Source organism: Drosophila obscura, unplaced genomic scaffold (genome assembly GCF_018151105.1).
Source record: "Drosophila obscura isolate BZ-5 IFL unplaced genomic scaffold, ASM1815110v1 contig_4, whole genome shotgun sequence".
Classification (NCBI taxonomy): domain Eukaryota; kingdom Metazoa; phylum Arthropoda; class Insecta; order Diptera; family Drosophilidae; genus Drosophila; species Drosophila obscura.
This window is the reverse complement of record NW_024542828.1, coordinates 10,363,784-10,386,565: the sequence shown is the minus strand read 5'-3', so window position 1 is coordinate 10,386,565 and position 22,782 is coordinate 10,363,784. Positions and strand designations below refer to the sequence as shown.

The 22,782-nt window shown below is 37.6% G+C and overlaps 1 protein-coding gene across 1 annotated transcript in view; it reads right to left on the bottom strand.

Annotated features, from left to right (window-relative positions):
* Positions 1-3,477: 3,477 nt before the first annotated feature.
* The window catches only part of LOC111070208 (IDLSRF-like peptide), a 39,496-nt gene continuing 20,191 nt past the window's right edge, over positions 3,478-22,782 (bottom strand). Inside the window, exons 2-4 of the mRNA XM_022360605.2 lie at positions 11,613-11,741; positions 6,951-7,149; positions 3,478-3,925 (exon numbers count right to left, since the gene is read on the bottom strand). Coding sequence (XP_022216297.1) covers positions 3,778-3,925; positions 6,951-7,149; positions 11,613-11,741 — 476 coding nt within the window. The 3' untranslated portion in view covers positions 3,478-3,777. The remainder of the gene's footprint in view (positions 3,926-6,950; positions 7,150-11,612; positions 11,742-22,782) is intronic.

The window sequence follows — 22,782 nt, the reverse complement described above, 5'->3', positions numbered from 1 at the left end:
TAAGGTACTCCATAGAACACAGAGAGGCAGCGGTTTTCTGGCTAATCAAGAGCAAATAATACGAAGGCTATCGGCAACAACAAATCTACATTCTACATTCTCTGATTAGAATATAAAGACATTCATTCCATGTCTCGTATTCGTATTTGCAGTGAGAGGAGCGGCGCGTGCTATCTGTTGCTCTCTCCCTCTTTCGCTCTCTCTCTCCAGCGAAAGTAATCGCTAGAAAGAGAGGTGAACACATATTTTGTATATGTATCTTATCGCTCAGGTAGAACACAAGTCAAGATACGAGCTTATGCGACTGTCGTCTAGTATTTCCCCAAAAAATTCGTTCAATTATTTAATGCACTTCACTCGTTTGATAAAAACACAAATGTTACGATTGTAGGGTGAGAAAATATGGCGAGAGGGTTCCGTACTTTTGAGGGGTAAAGTCTTTATCTATTTGGATGACTTCCTCAATAAGTTGTGTGATACGAATCTGTGTAGGAAATGCCAGAGACTTATCTTTGAAGGAAAGAATTCCCCTTGAGGTAGGAAAAAGTCTCCAAAAAATGCGCTTAAATAATTATATGTCCATAGAGATATAATTCCAATAAAGAATCCATTAATTATAATTCTCCATTAATTTCTGGAACATCAGAACGACTACCAATATTCTCTTTCTTATCCTATTCCTTCCCCTCAATAAAAACACAATATTATATTTCGTTTTCGTTCTTTTGTTTTTTGTTTTTAAAACAGCACACCAAATAAAAATATTTATTTAAGTTACTTTTTCATCGCTTCTTTTGTTTCTTTTCTTGAATGTTTGTCATTTTTGTTGAATGTTATCCATATTTTCTATAACACATAAATTTCTGTAGTATTTCTTGTAGTGTATTTTCAAACATTAATTGTATATTTTCATATATAATTATGATTATAATATACTTTTTTTTTGTTTGATTTTTGAAGAGCGATTTTGTCTCTTGTTTGCTTTTTGGAGTACGAGTATATTTTTCATTGCTATCTGTCTATTTTCTGTCTACGGTTTTAGTGAGTTTTCTCTTTAAGATATGTATTTATATATTTCTATATTTCAACTATTTGTTTTGGTAGTAACTTTGATAGTTAAAACAAAAGTCAAGGGAAATCATTTTTGAAGTAAAATCAAATCTAAAATTATAAATTGAAAAGCTGAAACATTTGTTTTAATGTATTTTTAATTATATCTTCTGTAAATTTTTGTAAAATTGTTTCAGGATTTTAAGAGTTCAATGGGTCAGTTTTGGTTTAAAACCCTGAAACAAGTTACAAATGTTTTATAAGAAATAAAAAACTGATACAGAAATCATTAGCAATTATGGCACTAATTAATAAAAAGGTTTAATAATTAAAAAAAATCTCCTTCGGTGTGTTTTTTACTCATAAATATATTCGTATTTCGCTTAATTGTATTTGATTTTTAAGTTTTTCTTCCACTTCATATTTTCGTCTTCATATTTGATATGTTTTTGTTGTTTGTGTTTTGCTTGATATGTTTGCATATATTTTGTATTACCATATGTATAATTTTCTTGATCTGATCAGATCTGCTGATATGTTTTGCGATATAGGTTTTCCGTGGCTTACAATTTGTATTGTATATATTTTTTTAAATTGTTCAAAAATATTCACAAAGAGAAAACAAATAATTTTTTTTTTGTAGATTTGTCATCTTTGTTTTTTAGTTTTTGTTAAGTTTAAAATCAACCAAAGTGAAACACACAAAATTATCACTTTTGTTTTTTTCGGTTTTACTTCTGGTTTTCTTTGTTTTCCTTTAGCTTTTTCTTTCGATTTTCCATTCGTAAATCATTTGCATCGATTATGGAATTTCGTAGTTTGTCTCCTCTTTATTTACATGGGGCCTTTTACACTCGTATATACCATATATATCATGTTCATATACATATATATATATATAGTTCAATGGATCAGTTTTACTCGGTTCTTTCGTCTTGTAATATTTACTCTTGACTTGCTTAAGTGTTGTATTTGATTAAATATCTTTAATATATATATATAATGTTTAAATAGACAACTATATTTGATAAAAAGTTTTCTCGAATAAATAACGTTAGTGGTTCTGATCTATCAGCTAATTCAAGGTACTTATAACTCCATTAAAAATTGTCCTTCCTTTTTCCTTTCAACGTTGGGTTTCGTTTTTTAATCCTCACTTTATTAAAACTTTTTTTCTTTATGTTTCTTTTAGTTTTCTTTTCAACAATTCCGTGCTCCATTTTTGAAATAATTTTAAGGAATAATAGACTTCTTATAACTAGAGAGGAAAGTGTTTTGTGTGTGTGCGTTTTGAGAACCAATTTCAATGTTTTTTTCGAATTAGTTTCCAAATATTTTTGGGTCAGTTTTTTGGTTGAACAGAAATTGGCTCTCAAAATTTTGTAGAATCTCATTTTGGTTACAAATTTTTGGGTTTTTTTATATATGTTTTTTTTTCTAAGAAATATATTTGTTAAGAATTTGAGTAAAGTTTGAGTTTTTATGGAATATATAATCTTAAGTTTCTGTTTATTATATTTTTTAGACACACATAAACATATTTTTTCGTGAATTATGCAACTCAAAACGGTTTCCGTAATGGGTTTTTCTTTTTCCCTCTATTTTTGTTTGCACAGTAGCTCGACAATTGGATATACTATGGGATATATATCTACCTAGACATCGTAAGTATGATATACATATATACTCATTTTCTGAAGAGGGTTAGTAGATAAGCTGCAGGGCTTCTACTTCTTCTAATTTTAAAACACTAAAAACTAAAGAAATTTGTAAGTTTTAATATTTGTTTAAGATATAGGAAAAGTGAATAAAATTTCATAGAAGATTCTGTAGTGGAAGGTTCTTTACTGAAGGTCTTTGAGGTTTCATTTTGCTCATTTAGGGACTTTAGTTTCGTGAATACCATAAGTGATCGGTTTACTTTACGGATCTAAGAAGCCTTGAAACACTATTACATATACATCAATAAAAATCAATATATTCAATATATATATAGTATATATGTTTCAGAAAAGTTTTTTTTTTGTTTTCTTTGTTTTCTTTTTTTGTATTTTTCATAGTTTTTCTTTTAGGTTTTCCTTTTTTTGCCAAACGATCCTGCTTCCATATTTTATTCATTTATTTTATTTAGTTCTCATGAAGGATTTTTGTTCTTTTGTTTTATTTACTGAAAATTGCGCACTGATCTTCTCAAAAATAAATGTATAGATTTTCAATGGAAATTGCAACAAATATTGAGAGAGAAATTCGAGGAGAAAGTGTAGGAAATAGCGCTGAAATTTTGAGAGAAAGCTTTTAGAGAGAGCAGCCAAATTTGTTCTTCTATTTTTAACATCTTTAAATGTTTTATTTTTTTTGTTTCTTTTTTGTTGTGGGTTTTTTGCAATTTTTTTTTTGTTTTGTTTTTAGTTTTCTTGATTTTTGGGTTTTCGTTATTTTTTATAAAAAGTGTTTTGGAAAAGTAAAACAATAAAGAAAAAGTAAAGGAAAATCGAGATTTAAGAGAGAAGAATATAATCGAAAGGCATAAAAAGAGTTTGAGAAAATATCTAATGGCGTGGTATGAATAGAAATGAGTGTTTGGGTGAGTGTTTTTGAGTGTTTTGGTGAGTGCATTCCCATTTAATAATTGTAATTATCATATGGGGCACCCAAATACGAATAGAAATTAGGATTGATGGGCTGTGCATGGGCATAATAAAATCCAGAAGCCGGATCTGGCGCTACTCAGTCGAGGAAGCCGGTATTCACCAGCTTCTCCAAGAAGAATTTCACATCTCCCAGCTCCGAGTCCTTGATGCCCAGCGATTTCAGCATACCCAGATCCCCATTCTCCACGGCCATGAACACCGAGCGCAAGTGTTCCAAATCGGATCTGCAATAAAAGAACAAAACCCAAAAGAAAATGGCATTAATTTTCATTATTTTCTTTTCAGATTAATTGCACAGCTTAAATGAATTTTTTTTTTTCTCTCTGGCGAATGTCTTAAGCCAAAGAAAAGAAAAGTAAGAGGGGTGCATTCGTTGGCAAAGTGGCATTTAGTTGGGGATAGTCCTTGAGGGACAATCCCCAAAAGTTACAGTGGCTTGAGGTCTGGGAAAGGGGCTTTGGGCTAATATTTTTCTTAGAATCTATTTTAAATGTATTATAAAAAATTCATGCAGATAGATCAAATAAAAAAATCTATCATCATTAAAAAGGCCCAAGAAATGTTAAAAAATAGCTTATGCAGCAGAAACTAATATCAAAGACTGAGGAGTGCTTTTGCATAGTACGTTATACCTTAAAAGCACCTTCTCTGAGGTTAATTATACCCTAAACCTATTCCGAAACTTTTTCTTCGTTTCAGGACAAACTTTTGCCACATTTTCTCATGCTCACATACCAATGTCCCTGTACCTCCCCCCTGCCTAATAGTACAACTTATAAAGTAAGCCAAAGCTACTCTTACCCACTCACACACATATCCAAACCACATGTACGCATACACACACTCACACAGATACACACTCATCCTTGAACATGGAGACAAGTTTAAGCTTTTGTGCGGCGAGCTTCAAATTATACGCTTTGCTTAATTAATCCCTGCTGGTATCGTGCAACCATTCTGCTGTTGCTTCTAGCCAGTTGTTTGTTGGTTCTGTGGCACCCCCCAGCCCCCCATTCTCTTCTCTTTATCTATGGTACTCCCATAAGAATTTTGTATACCCTTATAGAGAGGCTATGGATTGCCAAAGAGCAATAGGGCTTAATTTCTGTATAAATTCTTTATTTGAAAAGATATTTGAATGAAACTTTGCGGATTGCTGTAAAATATGTTTGTTTGTATATATCTAAAATTTCCTAAAAATCGGATAATGTTTTCTACACCTTGAAGCTAAAAAGAGTAAACACTTTGCGTACTAGAGATTTTGTTTTCTTATGTTTCTTGTTGCTTGTTTGCTAGATGAACTTCGTTATCATCAACATAATTAACAAGCAAGTGGTAAAGGGAGACATGAAAGCAGAGGGAGAGAGAGAGACAGAGTAGGGCAGACGGCATAAGAAGAGTGCAAAATACACATTAATAACATTCGTGTGTGCGTGTCTTGTGGTTCGAGTTTTGAGGTCGGATTCGGGTTTGGTTTGGTTTTGTATGGTCGGTCTCCGGTTCATTCATCCAATTTTATCTTTCTGCCTCTCTCTTTTTTTTGCATTGCTATCTCTCTCCCTCTTGCAGAATGACATTATGACACTTGGACGATTAATTGCGTTGATGAAATTGTGTAAAAATACCAAAGGAAAGGGCAGAAGATGTCGTGAGGGCCAGACAGACAGCACCTACGTGAGGTCCTTTTACATTTCTGCCTCTCACTGTAGCTGCCCTTAATTTTCTGCTGTTTTTTTTTTAGATTTTGTTACACGATGGGTTTTTACCCGACGCTTTTTCAGAGAAAAAAGTTAATTCGACCTATGCGAAAAATTTGAAAGCCAGAATTTACCCATACAAACTGTGTGCTACAAAAGCTAACGTGCAACAGCGTGTGCCTCATCCATTTACGGGTTGTTTTGCTAATTTATCAACATGTGCGTGAAGCCAAATATTTTCATGTCCTTTTGTCTGGACTCCCCGAGCGTTGGTCCCGAGTACCTCCTGTCGGGGTCTCCACAATTTTATTATTATTATTATTGCCCCCACAGCAAACTAGGCACAAAACCCACTGCCAGCCCATCCAATTTTGTGGTTAGTTTTTGTTGTACTAATTTAATGAAAATTCTCTTCTCTCAGTTTGTGTTTTTCTTGGGGGCCTCTGCCTTCCTCCCGCTCTCTCTTTTGTTGTTATTTTTGTTAATTAAATTTGAGCTTTTGTTTATCTTTTAACAAAATGAAAGATGAGTGTAGGAGGGTGGGAAGGAGGTTGGTAGGGTGGTAGGGAGACTGTATGTATGTATATGTGGGTAAGCAGGGAGGGAGGTAGGAGAGCAGGGCATAATTAATGCATGTTTGAGGGCTAAGATTGACACGAGAATGAAGGCAGTAACAAAAGTGAATTAAAGTGCAGAAAAAGTACAATATGTGATGGGGAAAAAATAATCTTTGGAATCCAGGGATAAGAGTCCAAACAACTTTTCATTATACCATCGTAGATTTTGAGTAGGTTTTTCCAGCAACAAATCTGCGCTGCTACGTGTTCTTTAAACTCTCAGTTAATTCCACATTTAAAGGACAAATATAAATTCCACTCATATCATTGCTTTAACGGCTTCAGCCTCTACTCCTTTCCCTAACACCCTGTGGACCTTTATACCCTTACCACATTTCCTAATTGAATTCATTAGGATATGGAAAATATTTTGTGTGCTTAGGACAAAGCCAAATAAATAACATGAGCAGCAGCAGCAGCAGCAGCAGCAGACGCTCGCTCCACAAAAGCTTCTCTTCATAAACTAAAGCCAACAAATAAAAAAAGGCAAAGAGAGAGAGAAAAAATATGGAGAATAAGAGGGGAAAAAATATGATAAATATGTATGAAATATTTGAAAATTTTATGACACTTTCTGTGTGTGTGTGTGTGTGTGTGTTTATTTTTTGGGGTTGCCTTGAACCCCTGAAATGTTATTGTGCCAGCAGCCACACAAATAACAAAGCAACGGGTGGGGGGAGGGGCAGAAAAAGGACCCAGAGATAATTCATGGGACAAGGACAAGGACACAGAGGACGGTGCTCTGTGAATAGTTTTACAGGAATAAAAGGATTCCCAACCATAGCTTGGGGCTATGCCGAAAGTTTACTTGAAGTGGGATTAAAATTATGTATGACCAAAAAGGGAAAGGAGGGGGAGGGGGGACAAAACACTCGTATCTGGTCGCTTAAGGGTCTGTGACCACACAAATTGCAGCCCCGAGCCATGGAACTCACCTCATTAGTCGTAGGGCAGCACCAAAGTCCTCAATCGTTTGCGATTCACTCAAAGCGATTGCCACCTTGTCGACGCCGCCCAGAGGTGACAGGGCATCACGTGCCTTGCTGCCAAAAAGCTTCTCCAAATAGTTGGGTCCATGCGATGCAATCAGGCTCTGCAGGAAGGATGCCGTTTCCTCCACCGGTGGTCGTTTGGCTGAAAAAATGGATACAAAGGATATTTATTTGTGAGTGTGTGTTAAAAGAGGCCTCGTACAATAGTTTCAATTAATAATCCCACATAATTCCCTGCAGCTTAATGCATTTGGCATTCGCTATACCATTCACAATTTAATTGATTTTACTCATTAAGAAGCATCATCAATTGCGCATTTGGTCATTATTTTGTGGAATTATTAATAATTGAGCAGAGCGTCACAATTTACATTTTAAATGTGGAAATATGTTTCATAAAATTTATAATTAATTGACTTTTCTGACCATTTTCTGTGTTGTTATTGTAGGTTTATTTTCACTACTAATTAAAATGGAATAATAAAAGCAGAAAGGTTTATTAATGATTAATTATGAGTCTTGGAAGGCTCTTGTAAAATTCATAAAAAACTTATGGAACCTATACTTAATTTTATGGTACCTTAAGGTACCAGCTAATCTCCAGTGAATACCGTACAGACGCCTCATCGAAACCCTAAGCATAAAACACTCCAAAATATTTCTGAGAATTTTCTCTCCCCACTCAGGAGTAACATTTATTAAATTATGAATTCATATTTGTCTAAGGAACTCATCTCACTTTTATGACACATATTCTTGCATGATAAATGTCTGACAATTTTCCAAGCATTAATATTAACAGTAGCCTTTAGTTACTCTTCCGCTTTTCACTCCCATTACTTTTCTTCCAAACTTTTTGGCACACGCCTGCATCTAAAATGTTTGGCTCTAAATAATTCAGGAACTCAACAAACTCCTTTGAGATTTGATAAATTCGGACTACATATTTTAAAGGGCCATAAAAATCACAGACTAAAGATATGTGACTTGAAAAATACAAGAAACTTTAAAGTTCCATGGAGAGATGACATGTGGCCCGAAGTGCATGGCTGTGTTCAGGGAATTCCCCTCAATTTCTGTGTATTTTCTGTAGCATAAAGGAGTGGACTGTGGACTGGTATATTTTGCATTTTATTTTATGCTTTTGCTGAATAGGTTTCTCTTTCATTTCTTCACAATTTTCTTCATGCTTATTTTTTTGGTTTTTTCCTAGTACTTTCTTTTGTGTTTCTTTATTTATTCTTGCCGTTGCACAACCAAATGTTTATGGGTCATTCTGTGGGTCGCTCTGTCAGTCTTTCTGTCTGCCATTCATAGGTCTCAGAGTAGCCGTCCCTGCAGTCTGTCATTCAGGTCGTAGCTTGCTCGTCCATCACGTCATTCAGTCAGTCATGCACAAAGGGCAGACTTTACAGTGCTTGGGCGTCGCTGTTTTTTAACCCGCTGACTGCACTTGTTAAACCATGGGTGAACCTGTGGCTCAGTCTCGCTCTTTCGCACACACCCACCACACACACATATGCTGGCATTTTTAATGGCTGCAAGGACACGTATGCATGCACGAGTATCCTCCAGCTCTATCTATGCTCTCTCTATCCACCCAGCGCTATGCTATGCTCTGCTCGAGTGTGTGTGTTGATTCAGTTACTGACTTTATTTGTTATGCAAATGGCGATGTTCGCAAACCGTTTTCCCTCTCGTTCGTTCGTCGTTTCTTTTTGCCCATATCCTGTGGGAGTTTGAATGCTAAAAATACCCTGTATATGGTTGAGAGGAGGATAGAGAGGGCGGTACCTTAAACTAAAGCAATCGAAATCTGGGCAGATCGTTCAAACTATCTATCTAAATATTCACTTTTATTAAGATCAAACCATATTTACTATACAAATATTTTCCAGCTAAAAATAGTTTGTTTCTCATGCCAAAGGAGTTCTCCTGCAGCTCTTCTTTGACTAAAGGGTAACTGGAACGTCTTATCAATCGAAAGCCACTTTCCTGTGTATACTTTTTCCGTTGAGTCGCCTATATGAGCTTCTGTTCCGTCATGTATTGCATACACCGCCTGGGATGACCCAGTAGCTTGAGAGGGAGGAGAAGGGATAGCCGAGTAGCATGAGAGAGCGGAGAAGGGATAGCCGAGTAGCAAGAGAGGCGAGAGGGCTGCTAGTAGTATGAGACTAGGAACCCAAAGCTATGGAAGGAAGGGTGGCTCTCGCTGCTGTGGGACATTTGGATTGTCGCCTGTTGTTTGCCTTTAACTTGTTACATATTCCACTCCAGGAGGTACATATATCAGTCGTTTAGATTAAAGTCCTACGTGGCAATTCCGCTACTCGCATCCACTCCTCTCCCTCCCTCCTATTACCCTGTAACGGCACCCTGCGTGGGTTAACATTTTTAAACTTTTTGTCCGTCGTTGTTGTTGGCCCCGATAAAATGTATGCAAAATTATGCTAATTTCCCCCGGGGCATGGTTATTCGAGTGCAGTGTGTTAAAAGTTTACATTCCAATGGTTTTTTATTGCAGTTCTACGTTGAAAAAAAGTAACCCTAAAAGATGCTCCAAAAACTGTGCCTGAGTGGACTTTTAATGAAGGGTCCAGCTCCAGCCCTTCCATAGCCATTTGCATATATGAGAGAAATTCATTTATGGGTTAATTATTCCAAGTTTTATTTGAATACCGCTTTCATGTGGAAGGAATTTTCTTTGGTTGAACTTTGCCGGCGGGGGGGTTAAACTATAAAAATTCATTAACTACAGATTTGAGTTTGAGTTTCCTGGAATTTGTACGAATTTTAAGACCCCATTTAGTGATTAGTTCTTTTATAAATTCTTCATACATCTTTGCCAGATTTCTGTGACTTCTCTTCCACTTCTCCTTGCGTTACTTTGGCTTTATCATTTTTTATTGTACAATGAAGAATCTCACTTTTCGAACCCTTTGTTTTTTTTTTTGTCTCTTCTTACAATCAGTTTGCACATTAATTATTACCCATTAAGCAGCAATTTGTGTTTCGCCCCAAGGATATGGACGTACAGCCAAGCAATTAAACAAGTGCCGGTTGGGGTCTTAGTCAAGTTACAAAAAATTGGCCTTCAGCATTCGTTTTGTCTTTCAACTGTTGCCTGGGAGACGGCAGACCCACAAAAGAGGAGTCAGTCAGTCAGTTGTCCTTGGGGGGGTGGGGGCAGGGAGGTAACGAGTCCCTCCTGGTAACGAGAAACCCGACGCATATTTTATCAAAGACTTTCACGAGGTTGGAGCCATAACTTAAGCCAACGCCGGAGTGCCAGAGCCACCGACACTTCCTAAATGATTTCATTGTCGAAAAAAATAGTTTATTTTGCTTCTATTTTCGCCCGAGCGCTAACAATGGAGCAAAACCCGAGGAAAATTTATGCCATTGTGCAGGTTAAAGCGGAACGGGCACTCGGGAAGGCAGGAAAATGAAAGCACAGCGAGAGAGAGAGAGAGAGAGAGAGTGGGGAAGAGAGTAAGAGTGGGGGAAAGTGGAGTCTTGGTATCTCAACTTTCAGGCCAAACTGAATGGCTGGCAATTAGCAGCAACAATTTGCTGTTTTAGCCTCAAGTTTCGCTTTTCCACCCTCGCAAAAAGGAAAACCAAACCAATTTTCAAGCCCAATTAGTTTAACTTTTGTTTGTTTTTTTTTTTCAAAGTAAGGATGGGGAAAAAAACGGACTGCCTGACATAATTATGTACACTATATAAAAATCCGTAATTGCCGCAGCCATTACTCTTCCATGGGCATTATATATTTGCTACTATCTGGAATCGTTTCACTTACATTTTAATTGCATTTATGGACTGGCCGAATTAATTAAGGTTTTTCCTTTAATTGGCTTACAAATTGATTTCATTATTGAGCCGATTGTAAATCAATGCAGCCTGCGGGGCTGAATGTGCGGCCACTAATGTGAAAAGTTTTTGTGTGGCTTGTGGGTGTGGTTCATTCTTTGGGGGCAGAAAAACTATCAAGGCTGAGAGAAAACTTTATTGTGGAAAAAAAGTAAGAAGAGTGGAAGAAGAGAGTTCGTGCCATCTTAGAGCACTTTCTACAGGACATCAAAGAAGAGCCCTGACAAAACATTTATTTCGTGTAAAACTTTCCTTTGAAGCTCCCACTGAATCCTATTAAAAAAAAAAAAAAAACACTTTAAACAAACTCTAATTTTTAACCAATTACTTTACCAATTTATGAAACTTTCAAAGGTCTTTCCATGCTTGACATAGAACTCATTTCCCCTGACCCTGAAACTCAGAAACAAGTGAAACTTTTTGGCGTGTTTTTTTTTGCGCACATAAACTTGGCTGCAACTTGTTTTAATTTGATTAGACGAGCAGCTGCCACAAAAAGTGCAACACGCCGAGGAAGAAGCAAAACTTTGATGTGGCTCCTAGCCCCCCCTGGCTACATAATTCATTTCCAGGGAAATATGTTCAAAATTTTAATGAAACTCGTAAGAAGAAATGCTAATCACTGGCAGCTCTATGCATCAAAAAACCAAAGCAAATTATTTATGGCTTATGGCTGGAAATTCATTCATGAAGAGAGAGAGAGAGAGATGTTGATTGGGAGCTTACCCGCTGTACAAAGACGCATATCCTCGTCGTATCCGTCGGAGCAATCGGGTGCACCATCGCATAAATATTGAATGGAAATGCAATTACCATCGCCGGGGCACTTAAATGGTTCATATGGATGACAGGGATCTGCAAATATACACAGAAAAGTCGCAAAATTACAATTGGGCTTTAAATTTGCTACACAGAAAATCCCCCCAACACACAAAGGGCTTTGTTGTCGCTGGAAAATATTTGTTGTATTTGTATTTGTTTTTGTATTTTGTATTTGTATATTTGCATTTTCCTAAGCGGATTTGTCTGCCATTGTTTTGATTTATTTATTTTATTTCGATTTTGTTTCGCTTGTTTGCAGATGCTTTATTTTATCTAATTTCGTTGAAGTGCAACAGGCAGATATTAAAACTATTTTATTGCATATTCTTTTATTTATTTAGTGACCCAACTGATTTAGTAATTTATTCATTAGTTTTGGTTCAGTGGTGCTAAATATATGGAGCTTTGGAGTGACCCTAATATATGGCTACATAAATTCCAATGTTTATTGGAATTTTATTCAAAATAAGCCATGCATTTTCTTGTATTTTATAAAAAATGTAGTTCATAAATCTATGATTAAAAATATAAGCAATTTAAGCAATCAACTGTAAAGAACTGGCACCAAAAATGATGCATAAATCTAAAGAAATTGTGGATAAATGTTATTATTACTTCATGTCACTTGTAATAGATGTTTTCAATCGTTTCGACACTTGGTATTTCTTTGGTTTATTCCTACAGTCAACAATTAAATTATCCCTTTTAAAATCGAATTATCTGTCCCATAAATCAACATATTTCCTAATTTTAAATTCCTAATTAATATGCCTATTCCTCTGCTGTAGCTAAATACATTTACCCATAAACAAATAACATTTAATTAGTGTAAAATTCCATTCAATTATATGGCTAAGCTCCATGGAAAACTCATTATGAAATATATGCTCAAAAAAAATTACGTTTTATACAAGAACAAAAAGCATAAAAAATCCTTAAAAAACATAAAACGCAAAAAAATGTTATCTGACAATTAAGCAAATTAATTTGCTTTCATGTTGCTTATTGTATACAATTTTTGTTTCTCTCTTTCACTGACAGAGAGCATTTTGGCAGCTCATAAAAATGGCGTTAAGTAAGCTTTCACCCAGCCCGCGGAGCAAAATGGATGATGATGTTTTGCCAGCAGAGTGGAACACCCCGGCAGGCACCCCGCACCCCCATCCAAAAGAAAAAGAGCACAAGCAGCGGCGAAAGTTAATTGAATTTATTGTTTTTGTTCTTTTTTTTATGCGGAATTTTCAGGCCTTGCTTTCTGTTTGCATTGTTTTTTTTTCCTCCTGTTTTTCCAGGCTTTTCAGCTCTCGTGTTGTCAGACGCAAATTGGTTTTATTAGGCTCGCTCGTGCCACGTGGGCTGTCGTCGCGGAAAACAATTTTCATTTTCCAGCATTTTTGCTGGAAAATCCCAACCACAAACAAAAACACAATCCTTGACTTTTCAGCTTTTGTTTTATGTGAGAGGAAATAAGTTAAGTAAAAGCGTTCAAAAATACAGAAAAATCTCTTTTTTCAATTTTCTGTGCAAAAGTTTTATTTAATTTTTCTTCAGTATGGAAATTCTTTCACCGACTTCTGTCTCTTGAGAGCTTCAGACACTTGACATATTTTCCTATTAAAGTTTTTTTCGGCTCTGGTATCCACTTTCTTTTCCTCTTTCCTTTCGCTCTTCCTAGTTATTTTTTTCATGTCGTGTCAAAAGAAAGAAGAAAGTAAAATTTGCGGAAATTGCTTTTGCAAGTCAAATTTTTGCTAGTGAAAATATTTTTTGTGAGAGGGGAATTTTTGTTGTGGCCTAAGCTAAGCCAGAAATTTCATTTGCAGGTTGAAGAAAGGCCACCAAAGGTGTCGTTTTGCAGCAGCAGAAATACTTGCACGTGGCGTTTTTTACCGACGGCAATGTACGGGCATAGCGTACAGTTTTTTAATCATACAAAAATATCAATGGACTATCAGAAGTTTCATTAATTTATTCCTTTCATTCGAATATTAAAGAGAATTAGATTCAATCAGTAATCCCCATTCTTCAGTAAACGATAAAATGTATGTAGTCATATTTGTGGCAAAAATTATTTACGACGAAAAATGAGACCCCATTCTGTGAGTAAATTTCCCCTCCTTTGATCAATGCGAACATTTCGAGGGACAAAGATATTCCTGCAGCAAAATTCCATTGGTGGAAAACTCTTCGTGTATAAGCAGTGTGTCACCTTAATCCCATCACCTTGTATCCTATCCTTCCTCCCAAAAAAAAGGTAAATGAACTTAACGCACATACATACACGTATGTATGTATGTATGTATGCCCCATGGGGCAGGCAAGGCACGCGCCAGACAACTTAATTTCATGCCATTCATTATTTTTTTTCTTCATTTAGTGTCAAAACAATTGGAATTTATGTGTCGTCGGTCACACTAATTGACAGCGAAGCCAGGGAAAAACCCAATAAGCTTCCCTCTACGACTCTTGTGGAAAATCAGTTCGCAGCATATAATTCAATGGGAAGCGCCCGAGAAAAGCGGTGCTTGGTGCTTTGGGTTAATGGTGCGTACAATGGTGCAGATTGAAAAGGTCAAATGGGGCAAAGGGTTAGGGTTGGGCACTGCCACTGCCACTGGCACTGGCACTGGCTCTTACACACAAAAATCGCTTCATTTTCTACCGGTTTTGCGAACTCCCGTGAAGTGAAGCTTTCCATCGCCTGTGGAGATGTCCGAACTGCTGCTGCTGCTGCTGCCCTTCATCCCCTGTGCCGATGACCGAGCCAGATGCCTTTTATGGTTGCACTTAAAGTTTTTCTTTTATGTGGCATAAAAAGGGACAACTTTTGTACAACTTTGTTGTTGGTGGCAAGCGGTTGTTTGTTTTTCCTTCGCGTTTCCCCAAGTGTTTCTTTTTGTTGTTGTTATTTTCGTGGCAGTTTTAGCCCAGTTTTTCTACTCGTTTTATATTGCAATTGATTACCATTTGATTTCTTTATTATTTTTAATGCCTGCTGCGGTTTACGGTTGCTACGTGATTGTTCTGTTCGGATTATTTGGTTCTTGGATTATTTACGCAATTTCAAAATGGCATTGCAAGAGAAATGGCTGTGTAACTTTGAGGGGTAGAAAAAAAAGGTAGAACAGAGGCAGACATTTCAGCTATTCATGTGGTTTTATTTTAAGCAGAAGCTTCAATGAATTTAGGGAGGATTTACGAGCTTTTTCCTGTGGAAATTTAGGATAATTTAAAATTTTCCATTTTCCATTCTTCTCGAACAACTTTAGCTCCCAACTTTATAGCTTGTCCTGCCTGTCATGTTCTGCCGTCATTCCATAAAAATCTAAAACAACGTTTAACAACTTGTTTGTGCTGAAAATGTTGCAGCGTGGCACAAAATTGTTTGGCCTTGTTCACCTTGCCTCGAGGTTTCGTACGGTGAACACACAGCAGTTTTCACATACTAAACACTGTGACCAGAGGCACCACAAAATTGACTGCGGTTCCCCAGATATTCATTTTTGTGGCAAAAATCAAGAGGTTGAGGTGGCTGAGGCAGTGTCGTGTGCTGCACACATAATGAATGTTGCATAAATGTCATAAATATGAACTCAGCACGCAGTCCACTCGCTCTCTGACTCCTCTCTGGGGTGCTGTCAACTGAGACTGGAGACTCTTTGCTCCTCTGCTGCTGTTGCCACAAAAAAATAATAAGCATATACATTGGGCCACAACAGCAACAACAAGAGCTGTTAAATGAAGCGTAAAGCTGCTGGCCAACACACACAATCTTGTTAGCCCGAGCTCGGGCCACACACACACACACACAATGTCCAATGGCCAAGAAACATTTTTGCTAAGCGCTCTGCACGTGACACCAGGAAATGTACAATAAATGCTAGTATATTTCTACTAAAAGCTGCTTGTTGTTGTTTGCCAAGAAAGGAGACCCCTATGGTATACACTCTGACATAGACAGGACAGAAGAGAACACTCTGCTACCATCCCAAAAATGATAGAATACTCCTACAATGTGTTCTGGAAAATTGTTGAAAGATTTGAGTTTATGAGAACAATTTTTTGGCTGAGTTGCCAGAGATCTACATCTGTCTGAAATTTATATTTTAATTATACAGATATCAATAATAACTTTGTAGCTTTATTTGAATTTATGAAGAGACATTTTGGAAGATATTTTCATATTCGTTGATAATTGTATTTACGCTTTTTAGTTAATTAAAAAGTTATTTATTTTATTTTATTATTTATATGAGAAGAACAAAATTTAAAAGCTACAATTTTTCGCGCTACTTTTGTATTGGTTTGTGAATTCCGGAACAGCAGTTCCGTTGGACTGTACAACTCATCCATAATTTCGGACAACATGCAGGTTACCTGCTTTCCAGCAGCATTTTAGTTTAGATGTGTCAATTTGCAACGTAGAAGTCGAATCTAGGCAGGCAGGCAGTTACCAGCAGAATGTGTTGTCACACATGTCGTATGCGCAATGTATGTGTTCTCATTGCTTTCGGGGCTCGCCCTGATTATTGTGTCAGCTGCTGTACCACCCTGTTTCCCTGTGTCTATCTGCCAATTGCAGTCTACCTGACCCACGCAATTGCCTGGGCGTGGCCCCAACTGGTGTAGCGGGGGAGGGTGGTTTCTGGCTCTTGTTTCTGGCCTTCCTGGTTATGGCCCTTGTGGCAATATCTGTCCAAACAGATGGAGATGTTCAGATGTGCGTGTGTATGTGCTAGTAGTTCGTGGTGGAGTGCCCTTCCAGTTTGGTTTAGTCTTCGATTCAGCTGTCAGCTGGTAGCAAGATTTTTGGGGTACAGTAATTGCCAAAAGCTGGCTTTAAGGGGGTGGCAAGTGAGTTCATAAGGCTTTTTTGTGGCTTTGTGGTTGGGACTTTAATTGGCAGTATAGTCCAAAGAAAAGGCTGATTGTTGGGGTTAGTTGTGAGTAGTTTTGGACTCGAATTTGTTTGGGTATTTTACAGAGATTGCAATTGGAATAAGGGGTGATAATGGATATGGGATTGGAGATTATTTTGGGACAGTTTTGGGAGCATTTAAGTGGAGTTTTGTTCTGCTGCAAAAAGGGGCTGCTTGTTTTAGTATAGATAAATATTTTAAGCATTATCTGAGAAAATTCTGGAGCAGCAGAATTAATTAATCATAGGTCAGAGCTTACTTAGGATATTTTGAGGATTTTTAACGGAGTCTTTCAGGAGAGTTTTCAGTGAATATTTTGATATGAAAGGTGGCAAATATGGATTTATTTCGTTCTATTAAAGTTGCCTTGAGGGATAGTTTTCCACAGTATTTTGTGGTATAGCTTTTGACTGCCGTTTTAATAGAGATTTATGCACAAAGGCTCGATCTAGTTTCCCCTACACTACAGAAAATTTATTGCACCTTTGTGCTATTACTCTCAAGACACACAACTTCCTTGGCTTGTGCTGCTTTTGCTATTGTTTCCCTTAGCCATAGTTGAGCCAACAATTTCCATATATCGACCACAAATGCCCCAAACAATCAGCCGAGACGAGTGGACTTTCGAGTGCACCAATTAAACCCTGCATATCCGGCCACACAATAACTGACTAAAGTTTTCCAACTAAAGCCAAAACTCATGCCAAGTAACACACACACACACACACAATATGGAGAGAAGTGAGAAACAAAAGGAATGCCACAACACATGACGTATACGCAATATCAACTAAATAATTGCACACACCCTTCTGCAGAAAACAAAACACACACACACTCACACAAACTACTCGTAGAATACACAGTAGAACACTAATGAAAATTACTTCTCGTGACTGTCACTCTGTTCTGTGTATTCTATGTGTGTTTGATTGCAGTGTGTGGCAGCAACAGGAGCAAAAGCAACAGCAGCAACAGCAGCAGCAATAGCAGCAGCAGTGGCACTGCCACTTCCAGAAGCCACAGCAGCGGCAAGAACTAATTGTTTTCCATAGAAATTAGCACATTTGTATGCAGTGCCCAACACGCAACGCACCTCATTCGAACGAACAAAACAAAATGCTGACGTAATTTATTAGACCAAGTCCCTTTCTGACTCCTTTCCCCCCTCGAAGGACATGCATCTCTCTATCGCTGCTTCGATTGTCTTTTGCCTGGGTTACTGTTATGGCAGTGGTTACGGTTTACGGCCACGTTTACGGCTCTCGAGCCAACAGAGTGTGAGATATTGCCTGCTTGTAGAGGGTAGAGCCTGGAATTATTGTGTGTGAATGGGCACGACCAAACAGAGAGAGAACGGGTAGAATAGGTGTGAGAGGTGTGCTGAGGTAAGTCCTATGTGCAGGCAATGACAAATAGTCGCATCGATTGGGAGGGCAGCAACAGCAGCAGCTGCAGACGAAAACATTCCGACAGACACAAAAGATATTGTGATGCAATTTCGTTATGAAAGTAGTTTTATGGTTGCAATATGGTGAATGAAAAATGGGAAACCTATAACAGAACTTCACTTCAATCTCCATTTAACATCCTAATTAAAATGTGACTTTCATTGGGCATAATTTTCTCGAATACTTTTTTTTCTAAATAATTAATTCTGTATTGAATATTGTTCAATTATTCCAAGGAATTGCTATGATTAGAAGCTACGATAATCCATACATACCTATCATAAAACATTCCTCAAGACTTTATAATAATTCAATAGTTGAATAGAGATTAAATACTCAATAAAGCCCCGACTGGATTCCATAGCGGCTCTTAATTAGCAATAGCATTGATTAAAATATTTAACTATTTACTTATTAATACACAGGCCTTGAAATATATTCACATGCAAAGTTCAGGGTCTAAGGAACTATCTCTTTCATATGTAGAGCCTTGAAATGTAACATTTTAATTGATTAAATATTCCAAAATCCATTACAGATTTAGCTATAGCTTAAATATTCATGAGGCTATTATTGGAGAAGTTCATTAAGCTGATTAAGTTAATTGGCAAGGGAAATGCATAGAGATAAATGTATATATCTACCAAATGCAATTAAAATCATCTGCATATAGCCGTAAGGAAAACCAATAGCAGATGAAAATGCAGAGGCAAGCCACAAAATTTACTGGGGGAAGCAGAGGAACTATCTTCAATGGGTAAGCCAGAAGCCAGGAGCAGAGGAAGGAGATGTTTAATTAATTGCAAGATGTTTCTCATTTGAACAGACACAATTGGGAATCTCATTAATTTGAAATGCACCTGAGCACACACTTGCAATTTATATTCATCAACACACTCACACTGACACACAGACTTACAAATCATATTCATAATCATGCACACTCATATTCGCACATTTGAAGCATTTGATTTATTTGATTTGTGTGTGTTTATTGTATGTGTCTCTCTCTCCTTGAATCTGTGACTGTAGACTGTCATTTGGTAATTTAAATTTCCAATGAGCACTCAAGCAAAATGTCACAGACAATAAGAGTGGGCTTGTTCTTGAAGTTCAAGGATTTATAGCAGGCCATATTGTAATTATAGATAGAAGGGAAAATGTAGAGCAAGGGCAAAGGCTAAACTGAAAAGTTGGCAACTTTGAAATAAAACACGCTCCATTTTCCATTCATTAGGTCGTCCATTATCCCCCTTCATGGTGTCTATATTTAACCATTAAAAATTTAAAGCAAATGCTCCTATTTTAACACTCAAAAAAATCCAATAAAGCCACATCACTTTCCAACCCCCCAAAAAAAACCAAAACCAAAGCCAAACATTGTTCTCTACTCCAAGCATTTATCCATTTAACACAACAAAAAAACTTTCCTCTAACTGTTGCTCGCGCAGTTAAAAAAAAAGCAGAAAAAAAGCTTTAAAAACACTAAAAACAAAAAAGTTTATGGGGTCTCCAAAAGTCTGCCATAAACTTTCCACCCCGCCCAGTTATTAGCCAATAAAAGAAAAAAAGAAACGCTGCAAAAATAGGGTGAATGCATTTTCCATAAAGGAAATGCTTTTGTTGAAGTGTGGAAACAGGCATTTTGCGCTGAAGTGTGGAAACGCGCTGCCGGGGGAATAAGCGCAAAAACAAAAAAACAAATGCCTGCAATCGTAAAATACAAAATTTTTCACAATTCCTAATGGCAGCGAGGACGCGTGTGTGTGTGTGTTTTCGAGGAAAAACTAATGCAATTTGTTCCGCTTAAGGCGTGGGTACCCAGCTGTTGGGTGTGGAAATGTGGATTGGATTTTTATACGCAAATTTGTTGACGGGAAATGAAGCGGAAATGAGAGCACATCGTTAAGGTGCAAAAGGCAATTTTCTTGGCGTGAAAAACGAAGGTAAACGAAGGTCCCAGCCGGGCCTTTTGATTTACCTCTTTGGGGAGCAACCAAATGGGAGCTTGATTAAGTGGGATACGAAAGGGAATTGGCAGCTGAAGCATTTACATTCATTTAATCATTTAGATTATCTCATAATTTGTTTAAACTTTTCCAACAAAGCCAAAAACATTTGCCAAAAATTACACTTGCAACTTGTATGCAGCTTTTTATTTTGAATTAAAATTCCTGGGACATTTTACAGAAACTAAAACAAAAACTTTGGAGTATTTTTTCGTGTGTGTAGAAATTCCACATGCAAAACAGACAAAAACAATGTCATTAAACTAAAATAAGCGAACACGAAACCTCCCCCTGCCTGTCTATCTGTCCATCAGTCTGTGGGTGCGGTGCGCTCATCCTTTAGATGGATTCCCCACTCAACTAAAAATATATTCAGCGAATTTGTTGGCAATGGTTGGGTGCCCCTGACTGTCTGTGGCTGCATTTCACGCAATCAAAACTGAATGCCACAGCCAACCAAATGGCAGTACTCGTGCTCGTCCGTCCACCGCACAACACACAAACACCCACAAACACCCACAAACACACACTAAACGCTGTATATATGCATCTGGAGGATATATTGTAGTATGTCTGTATATAGCCACAGTCAAAGTTCCCATTAGCAAAGCAAACGAGTGGCAGCCAACATGGTAATAATTTTGCAGAGCAAATGGAGAGAGAGAGCAGAGGAAGAGCCAGAGCCAAAAAAAAATGTGAATGCCAGTGACACTATTACCAGAATAGAACGAAAAACACATTTCACATGATCCTAATCGCCATTTTTGCTATGTGCTTGCTAGTTTTTGTTGTTGTTTGTTTTGCATCCAATGTGCGCTACACAACACTGGCTGGGCATGTCCATTCTTGTAGAAGGAAAAGACTCAGAGCAAGGGAAAAAAAGTTGGAAATAAATGCAGTTCAAATGCTTTCTTATATTACTTAATTTATGCATTAATTTCCAGATCATAAATCGATAATTCTTTTGTTTTTTTTTCACTGAAATTTAAGCCCTGCCAAGGTTAAAACTCTTCTTAAATTTATTTATTTATCTGCCATCGCTTTATTCCATTTTTCCTTTGACGCAAATACAAATCTACCCCCAAACGCCCAAGGCTAACGCCCCCTTTAACCCACATCAAAGTAAAAAAAAAGTGTCGCACCTGCAACAGTTTTTTCAGTACTTGTTTCCACATCATTTAACACCCAGCGGAATGGCCTGCAGTGCCATGAAAATGCCATTCCCCACTCTCTCCACATGGTAGTGGAGAGAGTGTCCGTGCCGCAAGCAATTATCAAATGCCGCACAGTGAGACACAAAAGTCAACTGCAGTCTGCAGTAATAAATATTTGCGACAAGGAAGTGTGACTTTTATCCTTAATCTCTGCAAAGCGCATTGACTGAAGCCTTGACCCACAAAAAAATGGAAGCGAATCCCATTGCCATTGCCATTTCCAGTAGAAGTCGTCAAACAGCAAGGAAGTCCATTAAATTGATTGAATTTCCGTTTTCTCTCTCTTTCGGGGTTTCTTCTTTTTGGGGCAAATAAAAGAGAGGGAATTATTTATGTTTATGCACTCACATGATTATGACACTGACAATGGCACTCAGAGTTTTCAGTTACTGTTTCGAACGTTAATTGAATACTTGAGTCCCTTGCACTGTGGCCATAAAAGATGAGATTCCATGTCAGAGCTGTAAAATTGATTGGCCACTTAATTGCCATTTGATTTAATGGCTTTTGGGCAGCCAAAGGAGCGACAGAACATGGATTTGCGATGGCTCAAGGGGATCACAAGGGGACCCAGAGCTGGTGTCAAATGCGGTGTAAATGCGGCGTTTAGCCAAGGCCATTAATATCGATAATGAAGAGGATTTCATGATGGAAAGTTCAATAAATGTAGGGGAATTAGCAATTATTTGAGGGTGTTCGCGGAAACCAAGAAGTATTTTTTTTTAAGTGATAGTCTTAGGCTGTTAAGACTGCATTCTTCCATTTTTAGGAATACAATTTCCGTTTTACGCGACCCACGACACAAATGGAGGACACCTTGACCCACTTGACAGCTCATGAATAAACATTCTTCATCAAGCAGCAACCAGCGACCAGCGACTGAACCTTTCAAGCAACAAACACTGAAATGTTGAATGCGAAATTTTAAAAGGGGTAGCCCAGCCAGTGAATTCTTTCTTACGTATGCAAATGTCAGGCAGGTCCCCTACCCACCGCCCCAAATAGCCAAGGTCCTTGATAGTAGGAAGAAGCCTGTCCGCAGCAGCAGCAGCAGCAGCAGCAGCGGCACGGCACGGCACGGCTCGGCTCTTGTTAATAGCCAGAACCTTGCACTTGATGTTGCCTCTTGCTGCAAAAGCTTGCAACACTTTTTCAGAGGACACACACAGCAAAAAATGCTGCTGTAAAAAAATGCTGAAATAATTACCACTCGAGTGCTTGCCCAAGAAATATGACAATTAACGCAGCACCAGGACACCGTGCCTCCCAGCAGGCGGTCGCCTTGCCTCTCCTTTCATTTCTCTGTCATCTCTCTTTTTTCCAGCCCTTTAACAGCATTATTCACTACTACAATTAAATGCATTTATGGATTTAAAGCCGGGGCTAAGCTTGGCACTTCTGTTTCACATGCAGCAGCTTATAATACAAAAGTTTTAGCAGGCAACTAGCTGGGTTTTTCTCATGCAATTTATGGCACAAAG